The sequence below is a fragment of the Symphalangus syndactylus genome, chromosome 5, assembly GCF_028878055.3.
Source record: "Symphalangus syndactylus isolate Jambi chromosome 5, NHGRI_mSymSyn1-v2.1_pri, whole genome shotgun sequence".
Lineage (NCBI taxonomy): Eukaryota > Metazoa > Chordata > Mammalia > Primates > Hylobatidae > Symphalangus > Symphalangus syndactylus.
The window spans coordinates 152,792,240-152,804,579 of record NC_072427.2 but is presented as its reverse complement, the minus strand read 5'-3'; the positions used below and the strand labels follow the sequence as shown (position 1 = coordinate 152,804,579).

Here is a 12,340-nt window from a genome sequence, read left to right as displayed (position 1 = left end):
CCACCCACCACATGGTGCCCAGCACACGCCATCCTTCCAGAGAGGAGTGCCATTGGGGTTGAGATGACAGGGCCTCGGGTTATCGTCTGAGGCCAAGAGACGGTGTCCTCTCTGTTCACGTCGTGCAGCTATCTCTGTACTGCAATAGATAGGGAAGATTAATGGCCCAGCTTTCTAGTCATTGGGTCTTTAGTGGGCACAGAAAGTCCAGTTTCTGTTCCAGGCTGTCTGCTATGCTCTTAAAGGAAATGCAGGTCCCTTGTCACTACAGCAAGAGCCTGGTGGGCTTCTGGGTGACATCTTGGCCTGAGAGAAGGCATTTCCTTTGTCCTGCAGAGATCGCTCAGTGGTCAGGACTTTAGGGAGCAATTCATTGCAGTTCTTCCCTTTCTAGGTGTGAGCTGCGGCTGCTCGCCCTCTCTAAATCAGTGTGGGTGTCTGTGTCTACGAAGGTGGAGGAGTGACCTGCCTTTGTGCTCACAGAGGGCACCAAGGCCAAGCAGGGTGACTGCCGCTGAAGCAGGCTGGTAGCCCCAGACCTTTTCCTACACATGGCTGATTGCGGGGTCCCTTTCCAATGCCAGGGGCGTTGGGCATGTTTATTCAAGGGTGGCTTGGAAGCAGGGAAGTGGGGAGAACACTGGCAGCTAGTGTTTGAGTTCTGCTTATTTGGAGTGGGGCCTTGAAGAAGGGATCACCTGAGCCCAAACCTGAAACGTGAGAAGGGATTGCCTAGCAAAGGGCAGAGGGAAGAACATGAAGGACATTCTAAGTGCATGCAGAGGTGCGGCGGCAGGCAAGAGCTGAGCGTGTCTGAGGCATGAAATGGGCCACTGCGTCAGGAGTGCATTGGACCCGGCCCGGAGGGGAGTGACGTGAACTCAGAGAAGTGGGCCAGGGCCAGTCTGTGCAGGTGTTGTAAGCTGTGACAAGGAGTTTGGATTCTGAAGGGATCTAACTAGGGGAATGACAGGGCCCAATTTATGAGTTCTGTCTCTAAAAGGTGACTTTGGCTGCTGCATGGAGATTGGCTTGGCAATGGCCAAGAGTGGACTGGGGGAAATGGCAGGGGGGCTACTGCAGCACTTGTGGGCAAGAAATAGGTAGTGGCCTGGACTAGGATGGAGATCTTCCTCACAGCCCCTTTCCTCAGAACTTCTCCCCCATGGTTACATCCAGGAAATCAGTAGAAGGGCGTGTGGCTTGAGAATAAGCCCATTCTTTAGAGCTGGGTGGACTGACGCCAGCAGTGTTCTTCCTACAGCGTCACTGTAGTCCACCTTCATCTGTATCATGGCAACATTACGGTTACAGTCCTTAGCAAACAGTGTTGAGCATTTTCTGGGATACGGCCCTGAATCAGGTGCAGAAATAGAGATGGATTAAAGAAAAAAAACTCAATTGTTTCATCACTGAACACCTTCCAAGTCCCCAGCACCAAGCCCCTCGCTCACAGGGGACACCCAGGAAGCACATGCCACTGACTCCTAACTTGGACTCCTCACTTGGACCCTTGCAGAGCAGAATGACACGAGGCTGGCCAGACTGTGCTGGGGTCCTGCCCTCATCCTGGTCCCCAGCAGCAGCACCTGGGTGCAGGAGGAGGACGCAGATGCTGTCTTCAGGGGAGCTGGGCCATTCGACAGGTGGGAGGCATTTTCTTACGTCTGGGGATGAGGTCACTGCTGGGGGGCACCTACCTGTTGGTGTGTGGCCTGATCTGCCAGGCAGCTGCTCAGGGCCTTGTTCAGAGGTGGGAGCATCCGTGGAAACGGCCCAGTCAGACAGAGCCAGAGCAGACTTAAATGGTGGCATCCTTTCAGCTGGCAGCCAGGAGCCTGAGCCTTGAATCAGCTTTATAATTTGAAAATTGATCTCTTTGCATTGGGTGGTGATTTCGCGCTAACAAAAGCCATCAGGGACACGATGCTGCCTGCCCCACCTTCATGGCAGCACTCTGGATTCAAAACACCGAGCCAGAGGTGGGGATTTTCCACTCCTGGGAGTCTTGGGCAGTTGTGCCACCCCGTTGTGGGTGACCCAGAGATACTCATAGAGTGTTCAGGAGCCTAGGACTGGAGAACGCTTCCATTATGTAAACATTGTATTAGACACTGTTGCTATAGACTGGTCTATATGTCTCAGGTCAGGGTGGGGATCTACCACAATGGGTGGGGAAAATTACTTGGAGAAGGGGAGGCCCAGGCCCAGAGGTGGCCAGTCCCGAGAGGCCATACCTGTCTCACCTTTGTGCGGCTCCGCGTTCCGGTGCAGGGCCCTAGTCCTGTCATGGGACCACAGCAATGCTCAGAGTTGCCAGGACCAAAATAGTGTAGGTTGTTTTCTTGGCCTCTGGCTGGGGAGAGGTTGACATTCCATTTTTCCCCACGGGCTGGTTCGTATGTGCTTTCTCCAGATGGTGTGCTCCAGAGAGGTCCTTGCGCTCTGGGAACGGTTTACAATATAAATAAGGTCCCCCCATGGAGTTCTGGGAGGGCTCAGAAGGCAGCCCACCAGGATGTGGTTTTCAGAGCTGCCCCGGGGCTCTGCACAGCCAGCTGCCGTCTTGGAAGCTTCTACCTCGTGCTCTGGGTGCAGGGACGCGCCCCTCACACAGCTTTTCTGGGTGGTGGATGTGTTCTCAGGCTGGGGCTTCCTGCGCTCTTTCCAAGTGTTGTCCCCAAACTCCTGGGACTCTTGGTTTTTGGAACTGGCAGCCCGTATGAGATGGGGGATTAAGGGCAATGCATGGGGGTGAGTACAAAGATTAAGGTCTGGGAACAGCCATCTCAGGGGGAGGCGTGAGCTGTGGAGGGCTTACCATGAGTGAATTGGGGGCTGGGAATGCCAACAGTTGAGGACAGGGCAGCTTTTATGTATCTGAGGGAAAAGGAGAAGTTAGTCTAGGAACTAAAATAGTCTATTAAATTTTGTCAGTGCCAAACAGAGAGTCTAGGAAGAAAAAATTATATACCACAGATTGAATGGAGCAAAATTAGAGTTCCAGCCTTCCCTGGCAAGCCAGAGAGGCAGGAGGAGCGCAGTGGCTCCAGTGCAGCAGATGGAAACAGGGCGCTTTCCACTTTTGCCTAAGAGGCGCCCCGAGGTTACTGCGGGGGCAGGTGGTGTAGTGGATGCTGTCACGTGGAGATCATAGTAAACAGAAAGAATGTTCTTGGGGTCAGAAATCCAGCCCCTTGTATCTCGAGGCCTGGAGAAGCCCAGGAGGAGGTGTGCACCTTGTTTGTCACCATGTACACGAGCACATGTATGCGTGCATGTGGAGTGTGTGAGAGAGGGCTGAGGAGGCAGGAGGAGAGTCTAGCAGCTTGCCGTGAGCCCTGTGCCTGCTGCAGCAACCCTCCGTCGCCCCATTCTGTGACCTTTAGTGAGTCAGACACTCCTTTGTCTTCTTATGTGTTAAATGGAGACACGCATGCGTGCTGGGTGTTCAAGCAATTCTGATGCTTTGGGTGCCTTTATGAATTCAAATGCACTCTTTACATCTTCTCCTGCTGGATCTTGTGAGAAAGGTTAAGGTCCCGGCCTTATTGGGGTCTTCCTCACTTTAGGCTTGGGATCTACATGGCGAGTGCAGGGAGGACGGGGACGAGTTACGGGACAGACAAGACGTCTCATTATAGGGAGTGTCACGTCCTCCGTGAGCCTGATGTTCTGGTTAATGCAGTTTATCCCTGGGGCAGAGAACAGGAGGAAAGTGAAGGGAATATATGGTGAGGTGAGAGTCGGTGTCACATTGAGAATGTGGCTATGAATTGGGTGTGGCAGACAGGCAATTTTCCAGGCCTCGAGGAGTGAAGGCGGGGCTGTAAAGCTACAGGGGCCAGATGGTGGCAGAGCAGGTGGCAACTGTTGCGGGACAGGAGGCAGCTGACCAGCTGGTCTCCAAGAGGACCTGAGGGGTCTTGGGATCATGCAGGGGTGGTAGCTATGTGGCATGAGTGATGCCATTCCCTGCCCTTTGTGTCCATGGTGGGCAACACTAATCCATCATCCTCAGATTCCTGTAAGTATATAGCATTGTGGACACTGATGTCAATCAGTTGGCATAAAAGTTGAAACTTATTGTCTGTCACTGGTGTGATGGAAAGGATATAGACTGGAGTCCAGCAGAAATGACAGCCCCACCAGGTCCAAGCTTTGGGCACTGACCAAGCATATTAGGTCGTTTTTTGGTTGCAAGGGACAGAGACCCAATTCACAGTAGCTTCAGCTAAGTCACTTAAACATCACAGTGTGTGGGGGAAAATTACTTGGAGAAGGGGAGGCTCAGCCAGCCTTGCAGTACAGCCCTAATGGAGGTCAGCCCCAAGAGGCCATACCTGTCTCACCTGCGTGTGGCTCAGGTAAGGGCTAACTTCAGGTGTGGCTGGATGAGGAATCTGGTGAGGTTGCTGGGGCTCTGCCTCTGGGGCAGACTCTCTCTAGGTGAAAATGTTCACATGGCTAAGCCAGGTCCTGTGCTCTTCACAGGTTCCTGTGGGGACAGGGGTGGAGGTGGGGGTGATAGGTTCTAGAAATCAGGTCACATGGGGAGCAAAGTTACCTTGGAGGTCAAACATAGAAGGATCAGCCCAAGATAAGAGTTGGGGAGGCGGCTGGGAGAGGTGCCAAGTGTTCATCTGTGTCTTAGTCACAGGTGAGGAGAGGGAGGGGGTCAATAAGGTTGAGCCAGCAACCTTGGGACCCAGCAGCTTCCCTGGAAGACCGTGTGCACATGGACCAGAAAAGGTCACTGTGGGCAGCCTTGGAGGTCATGTATGTGCAACTGGTCTGGCTGCTCTGGCCACAGTCTCCCGGGCAGCTGAAATGTCCTCAGATGCCAACCTCACCACCCACAGTAGCACCCTCTTCTCTGCGGCTTTTCTTGATCCTGCGGCACCTGGCCAATTGACTAGTGGTACCACATCTCAAGGTCACGCATGTGTTCTGGGAGATTCAGGTTTGGGCCAGGCTGAGCTGATCGCTTGGCAAACCTTACAGACTCTAGAGCGAGGCATCCAGCCTAACAGGCCAAAGAGTGTTTGCCAAGCATATGTGCTGTCTTAGGGACAGTCTCAGAGGCTTCGTTGCCTAGACACCAGAGCAGGGCAGCTGTCCCTGTGCAGGTTGGAGCCCTGGGTTGCACTGGTTCCAATCAGGTTTCCTCCCTGACATTGTCCCTCTCCCCTACCCCATCAACCCCTGCCACTCCCAGCTCCTTTTCGCAGATAGCAAATGCTGTCCAATGAATCACCCCAAAACAAAGTGGCTCACAACAGCAGACACCCTGTTATTACTCAGTCTCTGTGGGTCAGGAATTCAGGAAGTTCTTGTGTGGGTCAGTAATTCAAAAAGTTACAGATTTGGGGCAGTCCTGACTTGGGGTCTCTCCTGGGGTGGCAGTCAGATGGTGACTGGAGCAGCTGGGTGCTGGCCAGGACTCTTTCTTGCCACATGGCCTCTCTGTTGAGGCTAGTCTGGGCTTCCTCACAGCATGGCAGCTCAGGGCTGAATGGCTGCCTTGTGTGGGGTCCTGGCTTCCTCCAGGATGACCATCCGGAGACAGGGGGATGCAATGTGGCCTTTTTTTTTTTAACCTATCCTTGGAAGTCACACGGTGTCACTTTTGCTGTACCTTATTGGTAAAACAGTCACCAAAGGCTGACCTCATTTCAAGAGGAGGGCCTAGATCTTTCTCAATGAAAGGGATGTCAGATATAAAGGGATTTGTTGACATGATTTAAAACCATCACAGCTCCCCTAGCCCCTCCTGGTCAACCAACACTTAAAGCCCAGATGGCTTTGAGGTAGCTGGATGTGACCTTACTCTAGTCCAGCGTTCTCATTTTACTATATTTATTTTTGTTTATAGGAACTCAGGTGCAGAGAGTTGAGTGAATCATACTCCCGTTCATTGTACCTTTTTCATCATTGATTCATGCGATGACCTCTCATATTCACCCACTCATTCATTTATGCTTCCTCCTTGCCCGCATATCTTACGCTCATTTTCCTCCTCACCTTCCTTAAACAGTCATTCTATTCGATTTCAGGAATATCCTTTCATTTGCATGGATTCTTAAAATACATATTTTAACTTGTAGGTAATGTGTTGTGTTGTATTTTTTTCTGCTGAGGTCCATACGTGCTGTAGTGCGCGGATCTCATCTCTTGCCCACCTAAGGTGACGCAAGGAGACTAGAGCAGAGTGACACGCCCAAGGCCACCCAGCTGAACCAGGACCGGAACGATCCTGGCCCTCTTCCCTCAGCATCTCACACTCATGTTTCCACGTGCCACCTCCTAACTGCCTGCAATAGCTTGAAATAAGGTTTTGAAACAATTGTGAATCTGGGGTCCAGAGCGTGTCGGAAGTGCTCCTGTTTTCTCTCTAGTAACTGTTGTGTTCTTTTCTCTTTTGCTACAGGTTCCAACTATGGGAGCCCACGCCCCGCCCATGCCAACATGAATGCCAATGCGGCAGCGGGGCTGGCCCCTGAACACATCCCCACCCCGGGGGCCGCCCTCTCCTGGCAGGCGGCCATCGACGCAGCCCGGCAGGCTAAGCTGATGGGCAGCGCTGGCAATGCGACCATCTCCACAGTCAGCTCCACGCAGCGGAAGCGGCAGCAATATGGGAAACCCAAGAAGCAGGGCAGCACCACGGCCACACGCCCGCCCCGAGCCCTGCTCTGCCTGACCCTGAAGAACCCCATCCGGAGGGCCTGCATCAGCATTGTCGAATGGAAATATCCTTTGTTCGCTGGGCTGGGCATGCTCCTGGGACCTGCACCCTGGGGCCAGCCCTCCGAGGCTCCCTGGGCCACAGGCTGTGTCAGCGGTGCTGGGCTGCAAACAGGGCCTTGGGCCTACTGCATCTGCATCACTGGGGTACCGTGAAATGCAGAGTTCTGGGCCCCACCCTAGACTGGATGAATCAATCTCTGGGGACGGGGTCCAGCAATCTGCTTGTATAATAAACTGCCTGGGTTGGGTTTTTGTTTTTTGTTTTTCATATAATCAACATTTGAGAAAATGAGTCTAAGAGTTATGAAATATCATCTCCTGTAGCTGAGCCTGCCCAGGGGCCCATTTATGGGTTGGGGTGATAGTCGTCAGTTACATGCTGCCTCATTCCCTTCTTTCCCTCCTGTGCCATGGCGCTGGCTGGTTTCATGGCCTTCCCTCTCTCTAGGGTGAAGGGGCTCAGGAGATGCAAGAGTATAGCGGTCAGGGCCCCTGGCTCTTGGCTCAAGGGCCCCGAAGCAGTGGTTCTCAGACTTGACTGCACAGTAGAGTCTCCTGGAAAGTTCTAACAAACTACAGACCACTCAGTTCCACCTAGGCATAAAAACAAACAAACAAAAAACAACAGAAAACTCTCTGGGTAATTCTAATGTGCAGACAAAGTTGAGAACACTGTCTGGAAGTGTTCTGTTTGTCCATATAGAAACAAGTGAATGGGTCCTTCAGAGACAGTGGCTTTGAAGGGTTGGGCTCTCGCTGTGGAGTTACAAGCCCCTTCATCAGAATCCTGGGGCTGTAGAAATTGGAAAGGACGTTTTTTTTTTGTTTTGTTTTTGAGATGGAGTCTTGCTCTGTCGCCCAGGCTGGAGTGCAGTGGCGCAATCTCGGCTCACTGCAAGCTCCACTTCCCAGATTCACGCCATTCTCCTGCCTCAGCCTCCCGAGTAGCTGGGACCACAGGTGCCCACCACCACGCTCGGCTATTTTTTTTTTTTTTGTATTTTTAGTAGAGACGGGATTTCACCGTGTTAGCCAGTATGGTCTCGATCTCCTGACCTCGTGATCCGCCTGCCTTGGCCTCCCAAAGTGCTGGGATTACAGGTGTGAGCCACCGTGCCTGGCCCGGAAAGGACCTTTAAGTGCTGAAGTTCCACCCACACTTCCACGAGTGATGAAATTGAGCCCCACGGGAGAGGTTCTCCAGGGTCATGTGGTCAGGAACAGATGGGGCTAGAACCCTGGTACTGACTGTGGGAATTTTCGTAATAAGGATTCATCCAGGCAGGCCTGCCATGTCTCTCAAGGGCCAGGATAGGAGCATTAGGCTTCATCATTGAGTTTCTATGGAAAGATTTAAAAGTCTCGGGTACTGGTTGAAAGAAGATAGCCTAGAGATAAAGTTTCTGTTGAGACTGAAATGTTAGTTCTATAAATGTTTGAGGCCAGGTGCGGTGGCTCATGCCTGTAATCCCAGCACTTTGGGAAGCCAAGGCAGGTGGATCACCTGAGGTCAGGAGTTCGAGACCAGCCTGGCCAACATGGTGAAACCTCATCTCTGCTAATAATACAAAAATTAGCCAGGCCTCGGGGCACATGCCAGTAATTCCAGCTACTCGGGAGGCTGAGGCAAGAGAATTGCTTGAACTCGGGACGAAGAGGTTGCAGTGAGCTGAGATCACGCCACTGCACTCCAGCCTGAGCAACAGAGTGAAACTCTGTCTCAAATAAATAAATAAAAATAAATGTTTGAGCCCCTCAACTTAAAAGTATTTTAAGAAAATGCATTTCAAAACAAGTGGCTGCAGCTGCCTGTCTGGCCTGCCTGAGTGGCCAAGCATGGGTTTAGTGCCCGGGGGACTGGGTGGGAGGCTCGGCTTTACTCAGCCCCATAGGACTGCTTGCATAGCTGCTCACGGTGGAGTCAGGGAGTGGGAGAGCTGAGGGCCCTGCAGGTCAGGCACCCCTGAGAGAAGGGCAGCAAGGCCCAGAGAAGCCAAAGGACTTGCCCTAAATCACACAGCTGGTGACTGACAGAGCTGGGCTTCAAATCCAGGTTCCCCTGACCCCAAAGTCCATGCACGTCCCACACCCCATGCATCCATAGTACTAGGTAGGACTAGGCGGGTACTAGTAGATACCAGGTAGGACCGGTTAGGTACTTGGGAGGATATTCAGGGGCTGCAGTCCAGGTGCACTGGGACATGCCGGACCTGGATCTAGGCCTAACACCTACTCCCCGGGTGCTGTGGCCACCCCTCCGAGGGAGTGTGCCTTCCCACCTGGAGGAGAGGAAGGGGGCCCAGCCTTAGCAGTGCCAGGTGGTTGGCATTCCAAGATTGCTTGGGAAGAGTGGCTGGACAGGGAAGGAGATAGCCTGGAGTACTAGCCAGCCAGTTCTTGAAAAAGTGGAATCTGACACTGTCATTAGGAAGGGAAAGCAGTTTAAAAAGTAATCTGGGCCTCAAAAGGCGACACAGAGCACTTCCCAGGGCTTACCTGGGTTCTCTGCTTTGCAGCCAGTGGCTTTTCTTCTCTGCCTGATTGGTTTATACACATGATCTTCTCTGGCATTAGCTGAGTGCCTTTAGCATAAAGTGAAGGATGGATAGGTGGATAGTCTGAATGAGGGGAGGGGAACTGATAGTGCCAGAAACCCCAAGCTCAGCTGTCCCCCACTGTGGCGGAGGCAGGTGACATTTTCTGGGTGTGTGTGCACGGGTCTGGCTTGACTGGGTTGTTGCGTCCTTGTCCCAATGGGGAGAGCACAGGCACCAGCTGATGGAATGAAACTGGCCAGCCTGTGGGCTCAGTGTCACTTTCCTAAGCAGGCGAGAAAAGGTTTGGGAGGCAAGAGGTGGCGCGGTAGGAGGGCTAAAAACTGCCTACAGAGGCTTCAAGGTAACTTTAGAGTGGATCAGCATAGAATAGTCCTTAACACTGAGACTGCCTGAGCTTGGATCCCATCCTACTGCTTGCTCTGTGACCTGGCACAAGTTAACATCTGACCCTTCTGTGCCTCAGTTTTCTCATTTAGAAAGTGGGGATCACAAGCGTACGTTCCACACAGGGCATTTCTCAGTGCCTGGCACTGAACAAGCTCTTGGCAGAGGTCAGCTTCTGTCCTTACTGTCACCAGCACCAGCATCAGCGTCTGTCTCCCATCATCACCACTTGTGCCTCATCCAACACAAGGGCAGCAGAATGTGAAAGCTTAGTCCGTCCGTCTGGGTTCCGGTTCAGGCTCTGCTATATGCCAGCTTGGGGTCTTGGACTGGCTGCTTTACTTTTCACACCTGCAAAGTTGGGAGATTGACAGGTCCACTGTGTGGCATCTTTTTTGATATCACAGTGGACATAGAAAATGTTCTACAGGAAAATGGATCCTCAGAAGCGCCCACAGGGCTAGGGACACCAGTGCTAAGATAATCACTCGGGTTCCTCCCAGTTCAGAATTCTGTGACACTGGCCCAGGGCTGCCCGTGAACATGTCAGAAGGCCGTCTGTGGCAGGGGAGTGAACACTGGACTTGGTGATCAGGAAATCTGGGCTCTAGTCTCAGCTGGTCATTAACCTGCTGTGGGGCCTTGGGAAAGTTTCTCAGGCTCTCTGGGCCTCAGAGGGTTAGACTAGCTAATCTCTAAGGTCTCTTTCTGCCTCAGTATTCACTAACTTTGTGAATATGGATTTCTCTGAGAGAATTATGGTGGTCCCCTCACCCCGGATCTCCACCCCTCTCTGTCTTCCTTCTCCTCCTCCTCCTCCTCCTCCTCCTGTGAGACTCCATGAACTGGGCTGCAAACTTGGCAATGGGAGTGGGGTAGGTGGGAGTGGAGCTGGAAGGGCATAGACGGGCCCTTCCTGGGAAGCTTCCTCTTGCTGGCCTTCCATGGAGGGTGTGGGGTGGTCCCTTTGGAAGGGGTATTAGCACGTTAGCTCATTTTTTTTCTTGAGAGCGTGTCCTGCCCTGAAAATGTGATGAAGAAGTCAGGGCATGGGGACCTCTGCCTGCACTGCTACTGGTGAGGGAACCTCGGGCTGTCACACCAAGGAAAAATCAGGAGGCCTTGGAATCAAAGCTTTGCCTGCTGAAGCGGGACCTCTGCAGACCAAAGGGGTTTCTGTGCTGTCTGTGAGACTCAGCCTTAAAGAGGAGACAGCTTTCCTTCCATGCACTCAGGACAGACCCCCTGCCATACTCTTGGGGGTCTTCAGGATCCCTGGAACCTGTCAGAGAATGAGAGAAGAAATGGAAACCATTCTTAACTTTAGTTTAAAAGATTAAAAATAAAATCTCCAAATTTCAATGAAACCCAGGGAAAGTCTCTCTCTCTTAGAATCCTGTTCCACCCATGTCCCTTGTTCCACCCATGTCCCCCGTTCCAGATGGGCATGGGCCCATAGGCAGTTCGGCATAAGCCGTGAAGAAACGGGGTGCTTGGTGCAGGCCATGCTCTTTAGAGGCAACCCCGGGCACACATGGGGGAGAATGAAGACCAGTGCAATCTAAATAAGTAAAAGGAGGGGAAAAAAGTTTTTAGAAATCTGTGTTTACTCTGGCACGCGACTGGCCTCCACTGCTTTTGACATATTAGGGAAAATTTTGGCGGGGACCCACTAGAAGCACTTAAAAAGGCATATGTTTCTTTTCAGAATACAAGGGGCTTGGAATGCATTGTTTAAACAAAATTCTTATGAATCTTTGATTCATTTTAAAAAATATGTAGATTATGTTTGTTTCACTTGTACTTTCTGTGGCATTAACTTCCTTAACTCCCTTTCTCAGACCATTTGAAATAATTATTTTACTGACTATTTTTGCCAATTGTGTGGCCTTAGCGATCTATATTCCCTTTCCAGAAGATGATTCCAACGCCACCAATTCCAACCTGGTAAGTCCACCATCTCAAGTCTCTGCTTTTTCACTCGATGGAGAACTGCGTTCAGACCACATAGATGCATGGAATGTGGGAGAGAAGTGAAACGTGTGTTTGGCGTGTGCAGAAGCCCTGCAGAGGTCACATCCCAAGTGCTGTTTTACTCTTTATTCAAATCAGCACCTGTCTCATCCCGGCCTGTTTTCCAAAAGAATATTCCAGTTAGGTGGTGGTGAGCTCTGTGTGTGTGTGTGTGTGTGTGTGTGTCTGTATTTAGTAGCAAATCCCGTGAGTGCTACAAAATGTGCTGCAAAAGTTGTGAGTGCAGGTGTTTGCTGCAGTGAACATCTATTCTTGGATTGTGTGTTGTATTTGAGTGTCTTTGTTCCATTGGTGGGGTTTGCTTAGGTGATCTGGAGCGTTGCTGCACAATAAATAATTTCTAGAAAGCTTTTAGGAACATTTGCTTTTGCAGCCAACGTGTATTATTGAGTTAGAAGGGCTTTATTTTATTGGGAAAGGCCGCTTTCCATTTGGATTGTTGAGGGGCCAACTCTGGCAATTTGGGGTTAGAATTGGTCCATGGAAAAAGTGGAGAGTGTGTTTACTTTTGGCTGAGCTTGAAGTCATTACAAAGACTTTTGCTCCGTCTGGGCATGTGAGGAAAAGAGCTCTGGAATGCAGTTGGCAAAACTGGGGCGCTCCAGGATGCCTCT

At 51.6% G+C, this 12,340-nt stretch overlaps 1 protein-coding gene across 22 annotated transcripts in view; it reads left to right on the top strand.

The window, feature by feature from the left end:
• The window catches only part of LOC129483539 (voltage-dependent L-type calcium channel subunit alpha-1C), a 630,682-nt gene that overhangs the window by 53,014 nt on the left and 565,328 nt on the right, over positions 1 to 12,340 (top strand). For all 22 annotated transcript variants that reach the window (XM_055281126.2, XM_055281127.2, XM_063639851.1 and 19 more), the window contains exons 2-3: positions 6,431 to 6,761; positions 11,534 to 11,639. In XM_055281126.2, the coding sequence (XP_055137101.1) occupies positions 6,431 to 6,761; positions 11,534 to 11,639 (437 nt within the window). The remainder of the gene's footprint in view (positions 1 to 6,430; positions 6,762 to 11,533; positions 11,640 to 12,340) is intronic.